Source organism: Symphalangus syndactylus, chromosome 18 (assembly GCF_028878055.3).
Source record: "Symphalangus syndactylus isolate Jambi chromosome 18, NHGRI_mSymSyn1-v2.1_pri, whole genome shotgun sequence".
NCBI classification, from domain to species: domain Eukaryota; kingdom Metazoa; phylum Chordata; class Mammalia; order Primates; family Hylobatidae; genus Symphalangus; species Symphalangus syndactylus.
In genome coordinates, this window is record NC_072440.2 from 77,227,191 (window position 1) to 77,251,419 (window position 24,229).

Consider the following 24,229-nt stretch of genomic DNA (forward strand, 5'->3'; position numbering starts at 1 on the left):
AACACCTGGACTCAAGCGATCCTCCCTCCTTGGCCTCCCAAAGAGCTGGGGTTACAGGCGTAAGCCACCCCACTGGCTCCTTCTGACTTTATGATAGAGTTGTCAGATAAAAAGAATCAGGACGCTTCCATTCAAACCTGCAAAAAGAGAAAAATTTTAAAAAATTAAGACGCCCAGTTCAATTGGAATTTCAGATAATGAAAAAAAAAATTTAACGTAAGTAGCTCCCAAATACTGCATAGGACGTATTTATACCAAGTCAGTCGTTATTTAAAAAAAAAAAATCTGAAATTCCAATTTAACTGGGAGTCCTGCATTTTTGCTTGTTAAATCTAGTAACTCTGCCTTTAGGGAAAGACTGCCCCCAAAGCCTTATCCCCGCCCACGCGTGCCCTAGACAGTCTCTACTCGCCAGGCGCGCAGGTCGATCCCAGAGGGGCCGCTGGCGCCTCTGCTCCGCCCAGGCAGCACTAGTGGCGCCCCGAGCCACCGGGCCCCGCCCCGTCCCGACCCAGTCCCGCCCCGTCCCGCCCCAGTCCCGCCCCGAGAGCAAAGGGCGTCGCCCGAAGCGGGGTAGGTCCAGCGGTTTCCCTGTGTGAAGTCGCGCGGCTTCCACCCACGCAGTGTTCTAAGTGAAGGCCAGAAACTCGCTCGCCATGTCGGCTGCAGAGGCGGGGGGTGTTTTCCACAGAGCCCGGGGCAGGACCCTTGACGCGTTTCCCGCAGGTACTGCCCGCCCCTCACCCGGGGAGAGGACTCTGGGGCTGCGGAACCTTCCGCCGGGGGAACCTTTTGTTCAGGTGTGCGCTCCGCCAGTCGGACACCATCTGGGGTTGCACCTGGGCTTGGGGGCCGCCATAGCTGCATCAAAGACTGCACTTAGGGATTCCAGGGGCGCAGTTGAGAGGCGAGTCCGAGAGAGCGGTCTGGTCCAGGGGCCTACCTGACCTTGACCTAACTTCCCCCGGAGAAGGGAAGTAAGCGGAAGGTAGCAAAGCATAGTTAATGACAGCTTGGGCTCTGCAGCGAGACCTGGTTTCCAAGCCCTGCATTAGCATCTTGGCCTCAGCTTCCACATCTGTGAAACGGGAATACCTGTGGGTGTTACTGGATAAGCGCTCGGTGCATGTTAGAGGGCGTCGGTTTTATTAAGGTTGTTCACCGTTATGTATTCTGTACTCCGTAATTACGGTTATTTACTATAAGTCATTCACCGAAATGGTAACGTTGCCCCATCAGAGCAGTAGAGAGGGAGGGCAGTGGAGAGTCGTAGTAAAGTGCTTGGATTTTGGATTTAGATTATCTGCTTTGCCATAAAAATGGGTTTGATAATACTTGCCTCATAGGGTTGTTGGAAGCGTAAACAGATCAAAAGTATTTTTGTAGCCCGGTGTTGGACGCATGCTAGGTGCTAAGTAAAGAGGGAGGTTTGTTTCTGGTTCGTTGATTCCCCTCCGTGGCTTTTTGCTTCCTGGAGCCAGATCGCCTCCCAGGCTCTCACCAGCTTTATAACCCCAGGGAAGTCACCCTAAATACCCTACGTGATCAGGCTTGTGTCCACTTCCTTCAGGGTAGTCATTCTCTCTCTTGCCCAATTCTGAAACAGGTTTTGTTGTTACCCTTGTTTGAACTGCATTTAAAAGGGCCAAGGCCGTTCTTTCCCTGAGGGTCTAGGCGCTTGCTGTTTTCTCCTTCTTTAGCAGGGTTGGTGAGCCTGGCCCTCTCAACCGTCACACCTCATTTTAAAGTTCATTCACTTCCTCAGAGACTTTACCTGCTACCTTATCTAAAGTAGGTTTCTCCGGTAATTTTATGGTAAAACCTTATTTATTCATTTAAGGCGGAGTCTTGCTCTATCGCCCAGGCTGGAGTACAGTGGCACGATCTTGGCCCACTGTAACCTCCGCCTCCCAGGTTCAAGCGATTCTCCTGCCTCAGCCTCCGGAGTAGCTGGGACTATAGGCACTCACCACCATGCCCGGCTAATTTGGCATTTTTAGTAGAGACGGGGTTTCTCCATGTTGGCCGAGCTGGTCTCGAACTCCCAACCTTAGGTGATCCGCCATACTCAGCCTCCCAAAGTGCTGGGATTACAGACCTGAGCCACTGCGCCTGGCCTGGGACGACTGTACTTTAATGCAACTTGTCTTTTTTGTCCAACATGAAGATTTTGCTCTTTTCTTGCTGGGCAACATTCCATTGGATGATTATATACCTTATACATTCTGTTGATGTATATGCTGAATATCTTCTCTTTGCCTCTCTACACCTTTTTCCCTTCCCCACCATGCCCCAGGGGGTTGCCCTCCGTGAGCTGCATCAGTGGGCTCGTTGCCTTGTGGTTTTCCTTTGGGCTCAGCCAGTGGGGAGCCCTGAGAAGAAATAAGAGCAGGGAGAGAAGCAAAAGGCAGCTGTATTTATTCTTGCAGTTTACTGTCTGTGGGGTTGCCTCGTCTGGTTGTCTTCCTCCCCACCCTTGAAGGTCAAGGTCGCTCCTTTTCTCAGGACAGCATTTCTCATTCCCTCTAGTTCTGGATTTGAGTAACCATTTCCTCCTTTGAGGTGTGGGAGTGGCAGTCGTTCTGCTTTTCTAACCTTGGGTTACCACACTCCCTTGTAGGTTTCTTCCACCCAACCCACCCCAAGTAATCCCTTTTTAAACCCTTTTTAAAATCATCCTAATTTGAGAATGCCAGCTTTTTCCTGCAAGGATCTTGACTAATACAATGGCCATTTAGTTGTTTCTGGTTTTTGCCCTTGGTAACAGTGTGAACATTCTGTACAAATCTCTTTGTGGACACATGGGAGAATTACTCCGAGGCATATACCTACAAGCTAAGTTCTGGGTTATAGGGTATAATCATCCCCAGCATTGCTAGATGTGGTCAAACTGCCTTCCAAAGTGGTAGCACCAATTTATACTCCCACCAGCAGTATATAAGAGTTCCTTGTTACTCTGCTGTATTATTATTATTTTTTTTTTCAGTTCAAGAAATATTTGTTGTGGGCTGGCTGCGGTGGCTCATGCCTGTATATTTGTTGTGGACCGGCCGCGGTGGCTCATGCCTGTAATCCCAGCACTTTGGGAGGCTGAGGCAGGTGGATCACCTGAGGTCAGGAGTTCGAGACCAGCATGGCCAACATGGCGAAACCCCATCTCTACTAAAAATACAAAATTAGCTGGGTGTGGTGGCACATGCCTGTAGTCCCATCTACTTGGGAGGCTATGGCAGGAGAATTGCCTGAGCCCAGGAAGCAGAAGTTGCAGTGAGCCGAGAATGTGCCACTGTACTCCACCCTGGGCAACAGAGCAAGACTCCATCTCAAAAAAACAAAAAAAAACAAAAAAAAAAACCGTAAGGAAATGTTTCTTATATTCCTATTGCACTGTACAGTATTGTGGAGAATAGGAAGTTGGGGGCGGGGGAGTGGTTCAAGTTACATGCTCTTAGAGGCTTGTAATAATCCAGGTACAAAGCTAGGGCACAAAAAATAATGCTTGGCTACTGGTGGGCTCTGAGGTCATTCACGCAGGGCTTCCCTGAGGAAGTGTTGCTTCGTCTGATTGCTAAAAGAGGAGTATGAGTTAACTGGGCCAGGAAGGGAGGGAAGACCATTGTGGACCACGGGCAGAGCAAGTGTGAGAGTCCCAGGACATGGCAGGATGGGAAAGGGAAGGATGAGGGCTGAAGGAAGTCTCTGAGTCTGGAGCAGAAAGATGAGGTTGGGACATGGTGTGGGATGAGGCTGGAGAGGGAGGTGGTGGTAACTAAGGATTTTCGTCGTATCCTAATAGCATCAAGAGGTTTCAAGCTGGTTGTGTGAGGAAGCAAGGATGCATGATCAGATTGTTATTTTGAAAAGAATGGTCTGGTTACAGCAATGGCAACAAAAGCATTTCTACTTTAGAGCAACTTGGTATCAATCCAGTTGGAAGCTGGAGCTCAAGGATTTTTCCGCAGGCTGCATTTCTGTAGTCCCCCATAGTTTACTTTTTTTTTTTTTTGAGACGCAGTCTAGCTCAGTCACCCAGACTGCAGTGCAGTGATGCTACTCACTGCGACCTCCACCTCCCAGGTTCAAACGATTCTCCTGCCTCAGCCTCCAGAGTAGCTGGGATTACAGGCATATACCACCATGCCTGCTAATTTTTGTGTTTTTAGTAGAGACAGGGTTTCGCCATGTTGGCCAGGCTGGTCTGGGACTCCTGATCTCAGGTGCCTCGGCCTCCCAAAGTGCTGGGATTTACAGGCATGAGCCACCGCACCTGGCCCCCATTGTTTACTTTGTGTTTATTTGCTGTAGCTGAAGGTACCTATTGGGCACGGGGTGTCTTCCAGTGGAGATAATGGGAGTGCTGAGGTACAGAAGCTTCCTAGGCCATTGCAGCTGCCAGGGGGCCACCACTGGGACCAGAGGATCAGAGAGCAGCTCCCCTGGATAAGAATGGGGATGGTGGAGAAAGACTTGACAATAAATCTATAAGATACCTACCCTGCTGCTAGGAGGAGAGAGTGACTCTGAACTTTTCTTAGCGCTGAGTAAATCTAGAAGTGGGGCCAGCACTTGATCTCCTCTATGAGCCATGCAGTCCCATAGACACACCCAAGATGGGTCATTTAACGGAGAGCCTAGAGAGGCCCAGCCTCAAAGTGTTCTGCTGAGAAGCCCGGGTTTGTGGGTTCACATTACTAGGTGCTGAACCCTAGCCTACCATTGCTGCTTCCATTGCATTCATTGACAATTCCCCGGGGTCCTGACTGTCTTAGCATCACTGACAACTTGGAGAGGTGCCCTTAGAGGCATCAGAGGCCTCTCCAGGCTCCTTGGGAAGCCAGTAGAGTTGCCCCTTGGGCAGACTGAGAAAGAACTAGCTTTTCAAGGCTGGGAGCAGTGGCTTACGCCTGTAATTCCAGCACTTTGGGAGGCCGAATTGGGTGGATTGCTTGAGGCCAGGAGTTTAAGACCGGTCCCGCCAACATGGCGAAACCCCGTCTCTACTAAAATTAAAAAAATTAGCCCGGTGTGGTGGCAGGCACCTGTAATCCCAGCTACTCGGGAGGCTGAGGCAGGAGAATCGCTTGAACCTGGGAGGCGGAGGTTGCAGTGAGCCGAGATCGTCCGCTGTACTCCAGCCTAGGAGACAGTGATGACTGTGTCTCAAAAAAAAAAAAAAAACAAAAAACGAAAAACTGACTTTTCCCCTTCTCTTGCCAAAACACACACCGTCAAAGGGGCTTGATTAACTCAAGCAACAGTCCCTAAAAATCACAGCTCTGAACCCTTCACCTTTGCTGCAGAATCAGCTCATTGAGCAGTTTGTTTTCCAAGTGTAGCCTGCCATTTAAATGAAAGAGCGCTTTGCTTTAAGACCCATTTCCTCCCACCGGTGATTTACGTGAGTAACAGTATTCCCATCAACTCCTTCCAGTAGTGGTGTGTGTGACACTTGGTTTCAGTCATCCGTTCCCTGTTAACATAATCTGCTAAGCTCTGTTGACGGATGTTGATTAAAAAAAATTGTACACGTCTCACCTGAGAAAGCTCACATTCCTAAGGCATGTTCAGATACTCATTTTAATTAGGCAAATTGATAATTAGGTTTTCTTGGCACATATCCTAATTAGGACTACTTTCTTCTAGTAATTGTCTTTTGAGAAGTTTATGGCTTCTGTTTTGAAGAAATCCTAAAAGCGAGAGATATCAAGATAAAATATGCTTTTAAAGTGACTTATATTTAATTATTTTTAGGTCTGAATCTGTTTTCCAGTTTGCTGTTTTCCCTTCAGAGAACTGGACTAATGGGTGGTATTCTTAAAAAGATTATTTTCCCAGACATTTCATTCCTAAGAAGCTGATGGAATTTGCTAATCCTGAATCTTTCCTTGTACTCTCTGGAAAACTTCTCCCTTGGCAGAGAATAAATAGAGTCTCAGTAAAAAAATAACTCACTCCATCTCTTGCATGTCTCACCTAAGAACTTTTCTAGAAATAGTAGACCTGGAAAGGTATCTCCAAGTTTGAACAAAGTTGAAAATATTGTGGTTTTAAAAATTCTAACAGGATGATGATGATGAAATAAATGCTTTAAATTGTGCGATACATTTAGGCCAAACTAGTTATCTCTTATTTGAGATATATTTGAAGGTCCCCTTATTTGAGGGTTCCTATGAGTAAATAGAGCTTATGATTACTTTCTCAACTCTTTGTTGTAATCATCAGTCAAGAGATAGAATGACCAGCACACGTATGTAAAAAGTTTGCACTATAACATTTCCAGAAAATACAATTAATTTTATTTTTGAATGTCAGGGTTTTTCCTCATTTTAAAAAATTTATTTATTTATTATATTTTATTTCTTTTGAGGTGGTCTTGCTCTGTCACCCAGGCTGGAGTACAGTGGTGTGATCATGTCTCGTTGCAGCCTCAACCTGTGGTGCTTAAGTGATCCTCTCACCTCAGCCTCCTGGGTAGCTGAGACTACAGGCATGCACCACCATGCCTGGCTAATTTTTAAGTATTTTTTATAGAGACAAGGTCTTACTGTGTTGCCCAGGCTGGTCTTGAACTCTTGAACTCAAGCTATCCTCCCACCTCAGCCTCCCAAACTGTTAGGACAAGCTTGTCCAACCCATGGTCTGCTGGCCACATGTGGCCCAGGATGGCTTTGAATGTGTCCCAGCACAAATTCCTAAACTTTCTTAAAAGTTGAGATTTTTCTGCGATTTTTTTAAGCTCATCAGCTATCATTAATGTTAGTGTATTTCATGTGTGGCCCAAGACAGTTCTTCCGTTGTGGCCCAGGAAAGCCAAAAGATTGGACATCCCTGTGCTAGGATTACAGGTGTGAGCCACTGCACCTGGCCTGCTTTAAAAATTTTTTTGGAGACAGGGTCTTACTCTGTTACCTGTGCTAGAGTGCAGTGGCATGATCTCCGCCCACTGCAGCTTCCCCCTCCTGGGCTCAAGCCATCCTCGATCCTCCCACTTCCACCTTCTGAGTAGCTAGGAACACAGAAGGTGCTACCACGCTTGGCTAATTTTTGTATTTTTTGTAGAGACAGTTTTGCCATGTCACTCAGGTTAGTCTTGAACTCTTGGACTTGAGCATTCCTCCTGCTTCAGCCTCCAAAAGTACTAGGATTACAGGCATGAGCCACTGCAACTGGCCTAAATTTTTTAATAACTTTCTTGAGGTATAATTTATATACTGTAACATGCATTTTAAGTTTACAACTCAAGGGATTTTAGTAACTTTAGAGTGGTGCAGTCACAATCTAACTTTAGCACATCTCTCCCTTCCCAAAAAAGAAGTTTTATACCCGTTTGCAAGTCTCTGCATGTTGTCACTCCCAGCACAGGCAACTACTAATTTACCTCTATAGATTTGCCTTTTCTGGACATTTCATGTTACTGGAATAATATGTGGTCTTTTGTGACTGGCCTCTTCTGAGGCTCACTTATTTTGTAGCTTGAACCAATACTTTGTTCCTTTTTACTAAATGATATTCCATTGTATGGATAACCCATTTCGTTTATCCGACCACCTATTGATAAACATTTGGACTTTTTTTTTTTTTTTTTTTTTTTTGACACTGATGGACATTTCACCCATCTGGGCACCTCTTGTCTATTGGGAATAAAGCTGCTATGAACAGTCACAGACACATCTTCTTAAGGATGTTTGTTCATATATCTTTTGGGTAGATACCTAGGATTGGAATTGCTGAGTCATACGGTAACTATGTTTAATATTTTGAGGAACCACCAAACTATTTTCCAAAGCAGACGCTGCATTTTACATTCCCACCAGCAGTGTATATGGGTTCCAGTTTCTCCATATCCTTGCCAACATTTCTTATTGCCGGTCTTTTTTATTATAACCATCCAAATCAATGTGAAGTGGTATCTCATTGTGAGGTTTTTTTTTTTTTTTTTTTTTTTTTTTTTTTTTTTTTTTTTGAGACAGGATCTCACTCTGTCATGCAGGCTGGAGTGCAGTGGCATGATCTCGGCTCACTGCAACCTTTGCCTCCCGGATTCAAGCGATTCTCCTGCCTCACACTCCCAAGTAGCGGGATTTCAGGTGCATACCACCACACCTGGCTAAATTTTGTATTTTTTAGTAGAGATGGGGTTTCACCGTGTTGGCCAGGCTGGTGTGGAACTCCTGACCTCAGGTCGGCCTCCCGAAGTGCTGGGATTACAGGTATGAGCCACAATGCCTGGCCAGTTGTGTGTTTCTTCTTGTGACTTTGCTGTCTTTTTCTACCTGTACTCTACAAATTCTTGAGGAGCAAGAAGCCCAGACCTAGGATGGTGTCTGGCAGTAGTAGACATTCAGTGGCTTTTTTTTTTTTTTTTAAATACAAAGTCTTGCTCTATTGCCCAGGCTGGAGTGCAGTGGCATGATCTCGGCTCACTGCAACCTCTGCTTCCCGGGTTCAAGTGATTCTCCTGCCTCCGACTCCCAAGTAGCTGGGACTACAGGTGCATGCCACCACACCTGGCTAATTTTTGTGTTTTGGTAGAGACGGGATTTTACCATGTTGGCCAGGCTGGTCTAGAACTCCTGACCTCAAGTGAACTGCCCGCCTCGGCCTCTTCAAGTGCTGGGATTACAAGCCTAAGCCACCATGCCTGGCCTCAGTGACCATTTAATATTGAGTAAATGGATGAGTATGGATGAATACACTCCACCTGGGTCACCTGTGTGTATCTGTCCAACCCACTGCTCTCATGTACCATGGAGTCTCCGAACTAAACAAAGCTGAGACCAAGGTATTGATCAAACCAATAGAAGTTGTTGGCTGGGTATGGTGGCTCACGCCTGTAATCCTAACACTTTGGGAGGCTGAGGCGAGTGGATCACTTGAGGTCAGGAGTTCGAGACCAGCCTGGCCAACATGGTGAAACCCCATCTTTACTAAAAATAGAATAATTAGCTGGGCATGGTGGCTGGCACCTGTAATCCTAGCTACCTGGAGGCTGAGGCAGGAGAACTGCATGAGCCTGGGAGGCAGAGGTTGCAGTGAGCAAAGATCATGCCACTGTACTCCAGTCTGGGCCACAGAGCGAGACTCTGTCTCTAAAAAAAAAAAAAAGTTGCATGACTACTTCAGGTGGCTGTGCACTGTGTGCACTACTCCAAAGCATCTAGAGGCAGAGGTTGTGGGTGCCCTCACATGGAGCACATCTGCCTGGAGGAAGGGTTACCTTCTCTTTGTATCTGGGGCTTCTGTTAGCCAGCCTTGTGCCAACACAGCTGCTTCTGCCCAGAGAAGGTGCCTTCTACCAATTCTTCCCAGAGTGCTGCCTGGGACAGCAGCTGCCTGCTGTCTTATTAGGGAAATGGGAGAAAAAATAACAGCAAACATCCACCAAAACCAGGCAAACCCCAAGTGGAGTTCTGCTCTTGAAAAGTGAGAGAGGTTCTGGAAATTTCCCCTCTTTAACCACTGTCTCGAATGGCGTCAGCCAAAGCCAGTGATGCCGAAAGCCGCCTGGTCCCGAAGTCCCAGCCCATCTGCTTTCTTAGTTCTCTGAAGAGTTGCAGATAAAGATTTTGGAAGGACGGCCATTGTGGCAGTGAAGCCATGACTCAGAAGCTTTTGTGTGTCTCAGAAACTGCCTTTTGGATGCATTTAGGCCAAGAAAAGAGAGGTTGGGTGAATTTACTTTGTACAGGTTGACAATAGATCCGACCGAAACTTTTTGAGCACTGACTTGATGATCAAAGGTTATGCTCAAAAGCATTTCGGATTTCAGATTTTACAGATTAGGAATGCACTACCAGTTTGCATATGCAAATGTTCCAAAATCTGAAAAAATCTGGAATCTGAAACTCTTCTGGTCCCAAGCATTTCAGATAAGAGATATGCAACCTGTACTTAGGACAAGTCATTTGGAGACTCTGAGGATATTGCCGTCACAATTAATTATTTTGGGGGTCGGGGGAGGGACAGGGTCCTTAAGGACACTATTTTTTTTTTTCTTTAACAACTGTTAGCATACCCTACAGTTCACCATGTGAATTGTTAATTAAATAATATTTACCACTTTGGGCTTCTTTCTGATTTAACAGTGTAAATGTGTACAATTCAGTGGCTTTTAGTATATTCACAGAGGTGTACAACCATCACCACAATCAATTTTAGAACATTTTCCTTAATCCAAGAAGAAACCCTGCACCCCTGTGCTGAAACTGCCCCCAAAGAGCCCCAACCCCTAAACAGCCACTAATGAAGGACACTCTTATCTGCTGCATACCATTCTGGCAGCTTCACAGTGGGGACATTAAGATTGTTAAGTCAGAAAGAGTCCCAAAGTGGTAAATATTGTTTGGTTACTCTTTGGTGTGTGTGTGTGTGTTTTTTTTTTTTTTTTTTTTTAAACCACTGAAATAAGATTAGTCCCCAGAGCAGTTGAAGGGTATTGCTGGAGACATTTAGATTGTGATGCACTATGCAGATTGCTATCGTGAGAAACTGCAAAAATTGCATTTTGTTGCCATTTGCTCTTTAGCTAGAAAGCCTCCAGGCAGCTGTGAAGCTCCCCATCTTTGCTGCTTTATAACCAAAGCAATATCCATAGTATATAAAGGAAAAGATGTTAAGACCAAAGCATGTAAATATATATGTGTCTCTCGTCAGATGTTTTCTCAGCCCCACCATGTGCTGTAGGAACCAAGAGACAGGTGAGTCTTTAAAAAGTCTGTCACTGCTAAGAGAAGGGTAGGGGTTACTATGAATGGTAGTCATGGTACAAGTAACTCACTTTTGACCACTTGCTCTGTGTCTCGTGCAAATGCTTTACATGTTTTAAGTCATTAATTCTTCACAACTACCCTTTTGAGGTAGGAGCTGTTATTCCTACTTTGCAGATAAGGAGACTGAGGCCCAGAGAGGTTCAGGAACTTGCATCATGTCACATAGCTGGTAAAGAGTACAAATGGGATTTGAACTTGGGCACTCATGCCTCAGTCTGAGCTCCACTGGAACTCGGTTAAGGGTTTCAGGAGATAGAGGCCCAAAGTCAGTTGTCAGCATGGTCTATCCCCGCCTCCCGCTCCAGCCTTCTGGTCACCCAGGGGCAGTGCCCCCTCCCTGGAGCACGTCCCCACAGCCCCACCCACTGGCCACTCTGTCTTGCAATCAGCCTGATTACCCTGCAGTTGTAAAGAGCGAAGTGTGTAATTGACTTGTGTAACTGACTTATTTGATTGTTTGTTGTGCATCTCCCCCGCTATCGTGTAAGGTTTTAAGGAACAAGATCCATCAGCATTACACACCATTGAATGTCCAACCACTTACAGCCGGTGTCATAGAGCAGGTGCTGAGAACATACCTGCTTGAATGAGTGAAGGAGGCCGAGCTGCATCTGCCTACAGGGCAGGGAGCATTTGAGCTGGCAGGGAAGGGTAGAAGGGATTTCAGCAGGAAGAGTTGGTAGAATGGACAGCACATCCTGGAAAGAGGAGGGGAAGTGTATTAATCCATTCTCACGCTGCTAATAAAGACCCAATACAGACCCAAGACTGGGTAATTTATAAAGGAAAGAGGTTTAATGCACTCACACTTCACATGGCTAGGGAGGCCTCACAATCATGGTGGAAGACAAAGGAAGAGCAAAGGGACGTCTTACATGGTGGCAGGCAAGAGAGTGTGTGCAGGGGAACTGCCCTTTATAAAACCATCAGATCTCGTGAGACTTATTCACTATCATGACAACAGCATGGGAAAGACCAGCCCCCATGATAAGGTTACCTCCCACCGGGTCCTTCCCATGACATGTGAGAATTATGGGAGCTACAATTCAAGATGAGATTTGGGTGGGGACACAGCCAAACCATATCAGGAAGTATGGAGTGTGTTGGAGAAGCAGATAGTGGTCTATCTGGGGGGATTCCTGTGGTATGTCTTAAGCAGGGTTTTTCAACCCCCCAGCATTGTTGACATTTATGGGCTCGATTTTGTTGTGGGTTCCTGTCCTGTGTGTTTTGAGATGTTTAGCAGCATCTCCAGCCTTTATCCACTGGATTCCAGCAGCACCACCTACTTCCCAGTGTGATACCCCAAAATGTCTGTAGACATTGTTATGTGTCAAAATCATCCGTGGTCTGATGGGACTACAGCCACTGGTCCATCGGGACCAGTGAGATACAGCTGGAAGAGGCCAGGCACAGCGGTTCATGCCTGTAATCCCAGCACTTTGGGAGGCTGAGGCAGGTGGATCACTTGAAGTCAGGAGTTTGAGACCAGTCTGGCCAATATGGTGAAACCTCGTCTCTACTAAAAATACAAAACATTAGCCGGGTGTGGTGGCACACTCCTGTAATCTCAGTTGTACCGGAGGCTGAGGCAGGAGAATTGCTTGAACCTGGGGGGCGGAGGTTGCAGTGAGCCAAGATCGTGCCACTGTACTCCAGCCTGGGCAACAGATCAAGACTCCATCTAAACAAACAAACAAACAAACAAAAAGATACAGCCTGAAGAACTTTGGGCCCCTTTTAGGCCCAAGTGATAGAATGAGTGGATGAGTGGGGATCCATTGATGTCTTCATCCTTTTCTTCACCAAATATTGACTGATGCCTGCCACATGCCAGACTCAATAATACAAGCTGCTGATATGCTAGAAAGGGAATGCAAACGTGGGCCTGCCCTGGAGCTTTCAGGATGGTGGCTCTGTAGCCAGGAATTTGATGATCTGGTTAAGGGGTTGGGAAGAGACATAATGGCAGCAACTGCCTGAGATGGACTGGAGTAGGGAGAGCTGCAGGGAGCCATCCTGCCAGCCTCCTTCTCCCAGGTGGGAATCATGAAAACCTGGCCCAAGAGTAGTTGGTGGTGGGAATGGGAAGGTGGGGCTGCTGCAGGGGTGTTGTAGACGTGGAATGATGCAACTTGGCTGGCTACATGCACAGGATGACACATGATCTTAAGACCTGTAGATTGAGGGACTAGGGATGATGGTGGCTAAATTAGCGAGATCTAGGGAGGGAGCCAGTCTTAAAGAAAGATGTGCAGCCATAGAAAAGAATGAGCTCATGTCCTTTGCAGAGACATGGATGAAGCTGGCAACCATCATTCTCAGCAAACTAACATAGGAGCAGAAAACCAAACACCACATGTTCTCACTCATAAGCGGGAGTTGACCAATGAGAACACTTGGACACAGGGAGGGGAACATCACACACCGGGGCCTGTCGGGGGTGGGGGGCAAGGGGAGGGAGAGCATTAGGACAAATACCTAATGCGTGCGGGGCTTAAAACCTAGAGGACGGGTTGATGGGGCAGCAGACCACCATGGCCCATGTATACCTGTGTAACAAACCTGCATGTTCTGCACATGTATCCCAGAACTTAAAGTAAATTTAAAAAAAAAGAAAGATGATGGATTTGCCTGTGGAAGTGTTGAATTTAAGATTCTGATGGGACAAGCTGGGAGCTTGGACATGTCCAGAAAAACAAACATACTAATACTATGTTCTACTCTTTTTTTTTTTTTTGAGACAGAGTCTTGCTCTGTCACCAGGCTGTGAGTGCAGTGGCGTGATCTGCAGCCTCTGCCTCCAAGGTTCAAGCAATTCTCCTGCCTCAGCCTCCCAAGTAGCTGGGACTACAGGTGCGTGCCACCATGCCCGGCTAATTTTTATATTTTTAGTAGAGATGGGGTTTCACCATGTTGGCCAGGATGGTCTCGATCTCTTGACCTCATGATCCACTCCCCTCGGCCTCCCAAAGTGCTGGGATTACAGGCGTGAGCCACCGCGACCGGCCAATGTGACTTTTTTTATGAACATCAAGTTAAGAAAGCTATTTATCATTGTATTCTACCTTGAATTATTTGAGGTTGCATACAAGTAACAAGTTTAGCACATCATGAGAGCACAAATTATTATAATGTTAGGTATTAATTAATAACGTGGCTGGCCCCCAGGCCTTTTGCTAGTTAGGTGATGAAAACAGTGATTCACTTGCTTTTGGGGGCACCTTCATTATAGTTAGTCATTGATCAAGGTAATAGCAAAAGAATCAATAAAATTTCTAATTCTTGGTCTATATTAAAAAGTCAGCTTTCATTAACATTGACAAATATGCCTAAAAGGGATAATAAAAAATGAGAGAGGAAATACCTTAGCAGAGACAAATCCAAGAAAACATTTAGTTCGTGATTTTAAAAGTTCAACGGTAAAGAGCAATTGCAATTTGAGTATCTGTCTTTCAGGCAGGATATTAGCACATAAGCGGAGGCTCATAGGAAAGATTAATGGTAAAACATTGTGTGAATTCTTCCAGGTTTTTAAGATTCTTTTCTGAGTGCAATTGCTTTGCACCTGATAATGTTTAAAGAAAACCTACAGGCCTTTCTGTCCTTAGTTTGATATTACCCAAAATTCACTGTGGGTTTATCCCTCAGTTTTGAAATATGGTTTCTGTGACAGTGTTTTAAAAGTTAGCTGAAATGTGGAAGTGGCCAGATCTTGTTATTCTCTATACAACAGGTGAATCTGATTTCTAAGGTCAATTTTTCATTTATAAGTGTTTCAAAGTTAATTTTACAATTAGATTTAGAAAATTATGGCAACTCAGGCTGGATGCGGTGGCTCATGGCTGTAATCCTAGCACCTTGGGAGGCTGAGGTGGGCTGATCACTTGAGCTCAGGAGTTCTAGACTAGCCTGGGCAACATGGCAAAACCCTGTCTCTACCAAAAATACAAAAAATTAACCGGGAATGGTGGCACGCACCTGTGGTCCCAGCTACTCGAGAGGCTGACGTGGGAGGATCAATTGAGCCCGGGAGGTGGAAGTTGCAGTGAACCAAGGTCATGCCACTGCACTCCAACCTGGGTGACAGAGTGAGACCCCATTAAAAAAAAATTATGGTAACTCGTTAGCTTATAATTCTTTTTTCCTGGCCTGTTGTTTGGCTAGACCTAGACATTCCTGGCTTGGATATGTCTTCTCTATAGTAATTTCACCTGTCCTGAAATGTGGGCGAGTGATGTCTGTGGCAGAATATGCAAAGGTGGGGGCCTGGTTTGCCCCTCAGCCTTTGTAGATCTCAGTCAATGTATTTTCCTTTGCTGGGTCTCGTCTTCCTCACCTCTAAGCAAAATGGAAAGATTACTATAGATAAGGGCTTGTCATTGCAGATGCCATCAGCAGCCAGGTGGTAAATTGGGCCAGGTGGGGACTGGGCTAAATTTGAGAGCACAAGCCCCATGTAAAGGCACAACCACTGTACAGACCCAGAGAGTCACTAGCACGCTTCATTTGGGTGTGATGTGGCCAGATTTTCCAAGAGAATCCAGACAGCCAAGTATATATATGAAACTCATGAATTAAAAAGGTTGGCAACAAATTCAGAAGTTTATAAACGCTGCTTCAGCCCAACAGCACACATCTGCTAGGCAGACCTCATCCACAGACATCGAGTTTGTAATCGCTGGAAGAGATCACCACTGAGGTCTCACAGGAGACAGATGTCGGGGTCCCCGCTTGTGCCTCAAATCAACCCTGTGCTGTTGGCAGGGACCCAGAACATCACGGCCGACCAGGGAAAAGCTCTGGGTCTTGCCATCATTGTCTTTGTGTACAGCCCATTTATCAAGACGTTCCATTTGAAGGAAACTTTGGAGAGAAAATGTCAGTATTGAGGTGGATAACTTGGGGGCAGCCCAGAGCATGTTCTATCTTCTTGGCTCTCTCCACTCCAGGCCACCCAGCCCAGCAGCACTGAGGTTCTGAATAGCTCTTGGGTAGAAGTTGCTGGGTCTTTATTGTGTGACCTTGAACTTGAGCCATGCCTAAGCCCCATGGCTGACTCTTAGCTGAGTCTAGTGATCTCACCTCCAGGTGTTCATGCTCTGTGTGATCCCCTGCCCTTAAGGTGGGCTGCCCTAATAACTTGATTGTAATGAGCAGAACACAGCAAAAGTAATGGGATGTTACTTCCATCATGATGTTATGTAAGATTGTAGCTTCCATTTGCTAGCAGACCCTCTGCCTTGTGTGGTTCGATGAGGCAAGTCTCCATGTTGCAAGCTGCCATATTGTAGAGGCCCATATGGCAAGGAACTGAAGGCAGCCTCCAGCCAGCAGCTAGTGAGGAACTGAAGCTATCAGTCCTACAACCTACAAGGAGCTGAATCCTACTAACCACTGTGTAAGTGAGCTTGGAAACAGATCCTACCCCATGTGAGTCTTCAGATGAGACCTCAGCACTGACCAATACTTCTGTTGCAGCTTGTGAGAGACCTTCCAGAGGACCAGCTAAAGCATGCCAGACTCCCACAGAGGCTATGAGATAATAAATGTGGGTTGTTTGAAGCTGATACATTTGTGGTAGTTTGTTACACAGCAGTAGACAGCTAAATTACCTTCTCTATGAATCTGTTAAAAAATTAACGTTGAAAAAGTTAAATTCACTGGCCGGGTGTGGTGGCTCACGCCTGTAATCCCAGCACTTTGGGAGGCTGAGGCGGGCAGATCACGAGGTCAGGAGTTCAAAACCAGCCTGGCCAACATAGTGAAACCCCATCTCTACTAAAAATACAAAAATTAGCCAGGTGTGGTGGCACACGCCTGTAATCTCAGCTACTCAGGAGGCTGAGGCAGGAGAATCACTTGAACCGAGAGGCGGAGGTTGCACTGAGCTGAGACCACGCCACCGCACTGCAGTCTGAGTGCCAGAGTGAGACTCCATCTCAAAAACAACAAAAAAAGAAATATTCATTCCGGACATTCTTATAACAGATATAGGTGTTTTAATTAAATAAATGAAATGTATGTTTTTACCACGTATTAACACTAAATACCCTGTAGGCATTATCCAGAGCTTTGTGTGAGTTGTTTCTAAAGTTTATAGTCTTGTTTTGGTATCATCTGGGTCAGAAATGAGATCTTAACACTTTTTTCTTTTATTCCTTTCACACATATTTAAGTTTGTCTCAAAATTTGACCTTGGTTTTTATCATAGTCATCAGTTAGGGCCCCTGACTGGGTTATTTTTTTAAGTCAATTTTGGAAGAAAAGTACAGACTTCTTTGCTGTGCACTGGAAAATGTGTGTGTATGTGTGCATGTGTGTGTGCACGTATGTGTGTACACATGCATGTGTACTATATACTCATACTTGCTAATGGGTGCTTTTTCCATGAAGTCATATAAAAATAAATTAGAACTTACTAATTAGTAATGAATTCCCTGATTAACTTCTTCTTTTTGAGATGGAGTCTCTCTCTGTCACCCAGGCTGGAATGCAGTGGCACGATCTCTGCTCACTGCAACCTCTGCCTCCCAGTTCAAGTGATTCTCCTGCCTTAGCCTCCTGAGTAGATGGGACTATAGGCACATGCCACCATGCCTGGCTAATTTTTGTATTTTTAATAGAGACAAGGTTTCACCATTTTGGCCAGGATGGTCTTGATCTGTTGACCTCATGAGCCACCCACCTCGGCCTCCCAAAGTGCTGGGATTACAGGTGTGAGCCACCGTGCCCAGCCCAACTTCTTACTTTTCAAAGAATCTTGGCACTTAGTTTTGCAAGGCTATAAAGGGTGATGACTAGATAGTAATGAATAATACAGTGAAATATTTAGGGCCAAATCCATGACCTGTACATAGGCAGAGACATAACAATGACCAGAGAAGTATGCAAAACCAAACCAAAACAAAATAAAAAATATTACCACCAACAACAACCTGAACAAAACCCCTCTGAAGTGTTATTTTAGTTTAAGGAAACGAAAGTCACTGTGCTTCTGTTTCTCCTACAACGCATGTAATTTGCAGGCCACTCGAGTTCCTTGGTGAGTTGTACGTAGACTGGTGCTTCCCAAATTTGGATGTGCGCATAGGTCACCCGGGGGTTCAGTAAAATGCAGATCCTCACCCAGTGGATCTGGGCTGGGGCCAGAGATTCTGCATTGTGAATGTGCTCCCAGGCGATGCTGATGTCACACCTGGAGGAATAAGGCTGTGGCCCAGACCTGCCATCTCAATGCCGTGAGCAACCTGCTGCTTTCTGCTGTCAGGTAACCCTCACCTTGTCCTTCTTCATCAGCCTTGTTGCCAGGCTAGTTTTGCTCCTTAATTAGCATTGTCAGGCATGTACCATTTGACCGAGTAGTCTCACATTTAAGCTAGGAAAGGTAGGGGGAGAAAACTGGACCCCTGAGTGTCTTTTGGGTTTTTTTTCCAGTAATGACAAATACTGTCATACTCAGAGTGCTTTAGGAGTGGACCTCAGTTTATCCATACTTCCATGGCTCAAGTTGCTAAAAGAGTGCTTCCAGAGGGTTTCCAGAAAAGCTGGACTGTGCCTGGGGACTGTACCTTGGGGGTAACTCTGGGCTTTGGTGAAATAATTTTAATGCAAATATTGTTAAGAAGTCACTTTCATCTGAGTGTGGTGGCTCATGCCTATAATCCCAGTACTTTGGGAGGCCAAGGCCGAGGCAGGCAGATCATTTGAGGCCAGGAGCTTGAGACCAGCCTGGCCAACATGGCGAAACCCTATCTCTACTAAAACTACAAAAATTAGTCAGGTGTGGTCGTGCGTGCCTGTAATTGCAGCTACTGGGGAGGCTGAGGCACGAGAATCACTTGAGCCTGGGAGGCAGAGGTTGCAGTAAGCAGAGATTGCAGCATTGCACTCCAGCCTGGGTGACAGAGGGAAACTTTGTGTCAAAAAAAAAAAAAAAATCACTTTTGTCTGGGTGTGGTGGCTCATGCCTGTAATCCCAGCATTTTGGGAGGCTGAGGCAGGAGGATCACTTGAGCATGGGAGATCAAGGCTGCAGGGAGCCATGATTGTGCCACCGTACACTAGCTTCGGTGACAAAGCCAGACCCCATCTGTAAAAATAAATTAAAAAAAACACAATTCACTTTCATAATGTTAAAAGCTGCCCTTTTAAGGGATGGAGAGGTATACATTTAAAAGAGATTCCTCCTCCTAGAATTAAGCATTGTAAGCTCCAAATATCAGTCTTGATAAAAAAAAAATTTTGATGAGACCAAAGACCACCAGCTTCTGTAGCAGGAACCTTAAGAGCATCCAGTTCCTTTGGAGAATGAAGATTCCTGAGCAAACAAATTACCTCATTAGATAAGTAAGGTAGATTGAATACTGATATGTGAGCTGTCATTTATTTTAGGTTAAATCTATTTATTTTGTACCTTGTCATCATAAAATTGAGATTCTAAGTTTTTAGTAAGTAAACAAGTAATAATGAAAGATTTATTTTAATAGCTCCAAGGACTATTGACTTTCTGAAATTCTGACTATTTGTCATAGGAAACGAATTGTTAAAATGTTTGCTATAGGAAGCTGTTTATAAACTCTGTTGTAGAGGGTTGATTTATGCTGCTACCTTGAGGTGCCTGTGATCACCTCCCTTATCTGGTTCTGATTAATTCATCCAGCTTAAATGGCTCTGCAAACAGCCTCAAAAGTAGAAACACAGCTAGAAGCATTCATTGGTGTAAAAAGGTTATTATGCAAGTAAAATAAATGATTAGTAACAAAGACACAAAGCAGAATCTCAGTTTTTTTTTTTTTCATGACACAATAATCAGATCTTCAGGAAATCTTGTTGTCTACTTCTTGATCATTTATCCCTAATGCCTCATTTGTAGGGATCTTTTACTGTGTAACAAATTACCCTGAAGCTTCACGGCTTAAAAAGCAAATATGTGTCATGTCACAGGATTTTGTGAGGAATCTGGGTACAGCTTAGTTGAGTTCATCTGCCACAGAGTCTCATAAGATTTCAGTCAAGGTATCTGTTAGGGCTGTGATCTCATCGGAAAGCTCAACAGAGGAGTGTCCTCTTCCAAGCTGATTCACATGGTTATTGGCAGGATTGGTTTCTCGTGGGCTGTTGGCCAGAGGTTTCCCTCTGTTCCTCAGCACATTGGCCTCTCTGTAGGGATATTCACAACATGGCAGTTTTTAATCTCCAGAGCAAGGGCTCTGAGAAAGAGTAAGAGATGAAAGTCATGGTCTTCTTTTAGCCCACTCTTGGAAGGGACTCCCATCATTGTATTCTGTTTATTAGAAGCAAGTTGCAGCCCACACTCAAAGGGAGGGTGTTGCACATGGATGTGAATATCAGGAGGCAGGGATTTGGGGGGCATCTTAGAGTCTTTCTGCCAACGCAGTCAGTGCTCAGTGAATGACAGTTGACTCCCTCAGTCCCTGCTGGATGTGCCATATTGCCGTCTTTCTCCATGAGATGCACACACCAGGGTTTCATGCAGCCTTTGTTCAGATTGAGTTCTGGCCCATTGTGATTGAACACTGTGCTGTAAGTCGAGGACTGGTGTGCTTATTTGCATCTACAATTTGTTCTGTAAAGTGTGCAGAGGTATTTTTGTTTGTTCACTTTTTTTTTTCTTTAACTCTGAGAAAGGAATTAAGAAGGGAAAGGAGGCTTGAAACCAGAGTCCACTCTAAGGTGATAGTAAGCTCAGTGTGATGGGTGGGCAAGTGGCCATGGAATTTAAAAAGGTTATCACTGGCCCTTACTTGCCATTTAGATCTCAGCTTAAATGTCACCACTTCAGAGAGACCTTTCCTGTCTTATTTATTTATTTATTTATTTTATTTAGTTAGTTTTGAGACAGAATCTCCGTCACCCAGGCTGGAATGCAGTGGCATGATTTCGGCTTACTGCAATCTCTGCCTCCCAGGTTAAAGCATTCCTTTCACCTCAGCCTCCCAAGTAGCTGAGACTATAGGGATGCACCACCGCGTCCAGCTAATTTTTTGTATTTTTAGTAGAAATGGCATTTCACCATGTTGGCCAGGCTGGTCTCGAATTCATGACCTCAAGTGATCTGCCCGCCTCGGCCTCCCAAACTCCTGGGATCACAGGCGTGGTGACTGGCCCTGTTTGTCTAATTTAAACTAGCCATTGCCTCACTCTTAATCTGCATAGTCATCAATCCTCTCTGATTCTATTCCCTGCTTGTTTACTTGCTCATCTCCCCCTATGAGCACTGACTGCGAGGACAGCAGGGACTCATCTGTCTTAGTCACCCTCATATTGCCAGCACCTCTCACAGGGCCTGGCAAAGCAAAGGCTCCCGGTATGATACCCAATAGACAAATGAATCAAACACATGGGCGTGAACTGATTCCAAGGAGCTTTTTGGAAATTACGGCATCATCATGACTTCCAAAGGAAATGCCATTTATTCAGTTAACATGCATTGTCCATTAAATTATTATTATTATTGAGATAGAGTCTCATTCTGTCACCCAGGCTGGAGTGCAGTGACGCGATCTGGGCTCACTGCAACCTCCGCCTTCCGAGTTCAAGCGATTCTCTTGCCTCAGCCTCCCGAGTAGCTGGGATTACAGGCGCCCACCACCACGCCTGGCTAATTTTTGTATTTTTGGTAGAGATGGGGTTTCACTTTGTTGTCCAGGCTGGTCTCGGACCCTTGATGTCAGGTGATCCGTCCATGTTGGCCTCCCAAAGTGTTGGGATTACAGGCATGAACCACCGTACCTGGCCATACATTAAATTATGAAAAAGAGAAAAAAAAAACCAGCCTCAAGATGATGGGGCAGCTCTGTCCCACTACTAAGCGCTAGCAGGCCATCAGCAAGTTCTGTCGCCTCTCGGGGCCTCAGTTTCCTCAGAGGATTAATGAGGGGGCTGTAGATCGGGGGTCCTCAGACTGTGCTGTGTCCAGCACCAGATCTGGCTCTGGCACTGGAAGTTCCAGATGCTGTTCTGTAAGAGCAAGCGGCTTTGCTTGGAATGTTTTTTCAACATTGGTCTGCCATGTACAATTTTGATTATAGAAAAGATTCTGTGGCCAAATAATTTTTTAAAAAGTGAAACCCACAGCACTTCTGTGCCCATTAATGGCCATTCCAGCTCTGCCCAAGCAGGCACCGGCGGCAGTTCTGGCAGATAAGAGTAGAAACCCTAAGACCCGCAAAGCTTTGGCCCAGAAGAGCCAATCGGAAGAGCAAGCAGAATGATTTCAGGTGGCCTAGATCCCTTTCCAAGAACATAAAAGAGTCCCCACCCCCAGCCTCACACCTCACTGATGCCCACATCCTACTGCCTTTGAAATGTTAGCATTGATTTTTCTTTTTTCTTTTTTTTTTTTCTCCCACATTGACTTACTCATTCCAAGATTTCATTTCTGGCACCACATCTCCCACCAGATAGCCAGAGCTTCCAAGCGCCAAGTTTTATAATTAAAATTCTGTCACATCCCCCGAAACGGTGGAAATGGTGCCACGAAGCCTCACAGAAAAGATGTGTAAGCACTTCACCTAGTAATTTAAATATAATACTTCTGGCAGCATTCAATTTGGGGAGTTTTGTTCTAATTTAAAGACGATTATTGAGCACGAATATCCTCTGCATTGGGTTCTCTTGTGGCCCTGTGCTTCCTTTTGGCTGTCTAGCTTGTCAGCAAACAGCTTGGTGGTGTGGCTGCAGAAGCCCACGTGGACAGTCCTGGCCTTTGGGTATCACCAGGTCCCAGGCATAATTAGTATAAATCAAAATCCTCTCGACTATGACAGGAAAATGGTATGTTTGAACCGCAGCTTATTAAAATGACCTACTTAATTTAAGAAAAATAGTGTATCCACTTTGCATGGTAACCTGGTTGCTTTTATGACAGATTTTACAACATTTCTCCTTCTTTCTCTCTCTCTCTCTCTCTCTTTTTAAGAAAAGGAAAGCGAATGGAAAGGCCCATTCTACTTCATCCTGGGCACAGACCCACAGTTTGGGCTGATGAAGGCCTGGTCCACCGGGGACTGTGACAATGGCGGTGACGAATGGGAACAGGAGATCCGTCTAACTGAGCAAGCCGTCCAGGCCATCAACAAGCTGAACCCCAAACCCAAATTCTTCGTTCTGTGCGGTGACCTCATCCACGCCATGCCAGGTAAGACTCGGGTCTTCGCTTGTGACCTTTTCTCCTTCAGCCAGTCACGACTGCATTTGGGCAGGAAAAAAAAGATTTTGCTTCAAAGGCATCTTTGCTCAGTCATGGACCATTCTTTTGCTTCATGATTGTTGCAGTATCATTGAACATCAGAAAGTGCACACTCATGTTATATTTAGAGTTTGGCGAGATTAATCACAGTAATTAGGCACAGCTACAGTTCTGATGATTTGAGCTTAATATGAAAAATGGAACAGATTCCCACACATCACCTTTCTGCATTTCCAGGGACAAACTTGAACTGCTTCCAGACACTATATCCATAAATATAATCTTCTCTCCTCATTTCCTTTCTTTTTACACTTTTATTTCTCCCTTATTTGTTGGTGCTTTTTTGTTGCAAGTGACAGAAATCCAACTTAAAACAGGATTCCCTTTTTTTTTTTTTTTTTTTTTTTAAAGGTATGTGTTGCCTAATGGGACTGCAAAGTCCAGGAGCAGACCTGGGTTGCAGGTACAGCTGGATCTAGGGAGTCAGCTTGGTTATCAGGACTTGGTCTCTCCATCACTCTGATCTGCCTTTCTCTGGGTTGACTCATTTACGTTCAGGCTCTCTCTAGATAGTGGCTCCTGGGAGCTCTACATTTGTATCCTTTTGACAGAAACCACAACAGAAAGAAAGTACCTTATTCTGGATGGTCCAAAGTCCCAGGCTGGCCGGGTGCAGTGGCTCATGCCTGTAATCCCAGCACTTTGGGAGGCTGAGGCGGGTGGATCACTTGAGCTCAGGAGTTTGAGACTAGCCTGGTCATCGTGGTGAAACCCCATCTCTACTAAAAAAAATTAGCCAGATGTGGTGGTGCATGTCTGTAGTCCTAGTTACTCAGGAGGCTGAGGCATGATACTTGCTTGAACCCAGGAGGTGGAGGTTGCAGTGAGCCGAGATTGTGCCGCTGCACTCCAGCCTGGGTGAAGGAGTGAGAATCCATCTCAAAAAAGCAAAACACTAACAAACAAAAAACAAAGTCCCAGGCTCATACCCTTCTGGCTCACATGGCCCCCTTCTACCAGAATGTGGGGTCAGCTCCACTGCAACCACGTACCCTAAAGAACAGGACAGTCTCCCACCAGAAAAGTGAGATGTTGGCAATTCAACAATGACAGACACCTTCTAGAACTCTCTTCCTATTTATTTTGCCTACTCTGATGTCCTTTTCTCCCAGGCAAAGATAAAGTCCAGCAAGCAGGTGTAAGCAAACGGAGAGTGCCCCAGTCCCTCAGGGAGGCAGGGGACTTT

The 24,229-nt window shown here is 45.5% G+C and overlaps 1 protein-coding gene across 4 annotated transcripts in view; it reads left to right on the top strand.

Moving 5' to 3' along the window:
* The first annotated feature begins 524 nt into the window (after positions 1-524).
* The window catches only part of CPPED1 (calcineurin like phosphoesterase domain containing 1), a 125,196-nt gene continuing 101,491 nt past the window's right edge, over positions 525-24,229 (top strand). The window contains exons 1-2 of one of the 4 annotated variants that reach the window (XM_055253316.2): positions 525-726; positions 22,714-22,932. In XM_055253316.2, the coding sequence (XP_055109291.1) occupies positions 657-726; positions 22,714-22,932 (289 nt within the window). In that variant the 5' untranslated portion in view covers positions 525-656. Of the gene's footprint in view, positions 727-848; positions 1,098-16,017; positions 16,171-22,713; positions 22,933-24,229 lie in introns of those variants that run through there. The other 3 variants (XM_055253323.2, XM_055253320.2, XM_055253318.2) reach the window with 3 other exon arrangements.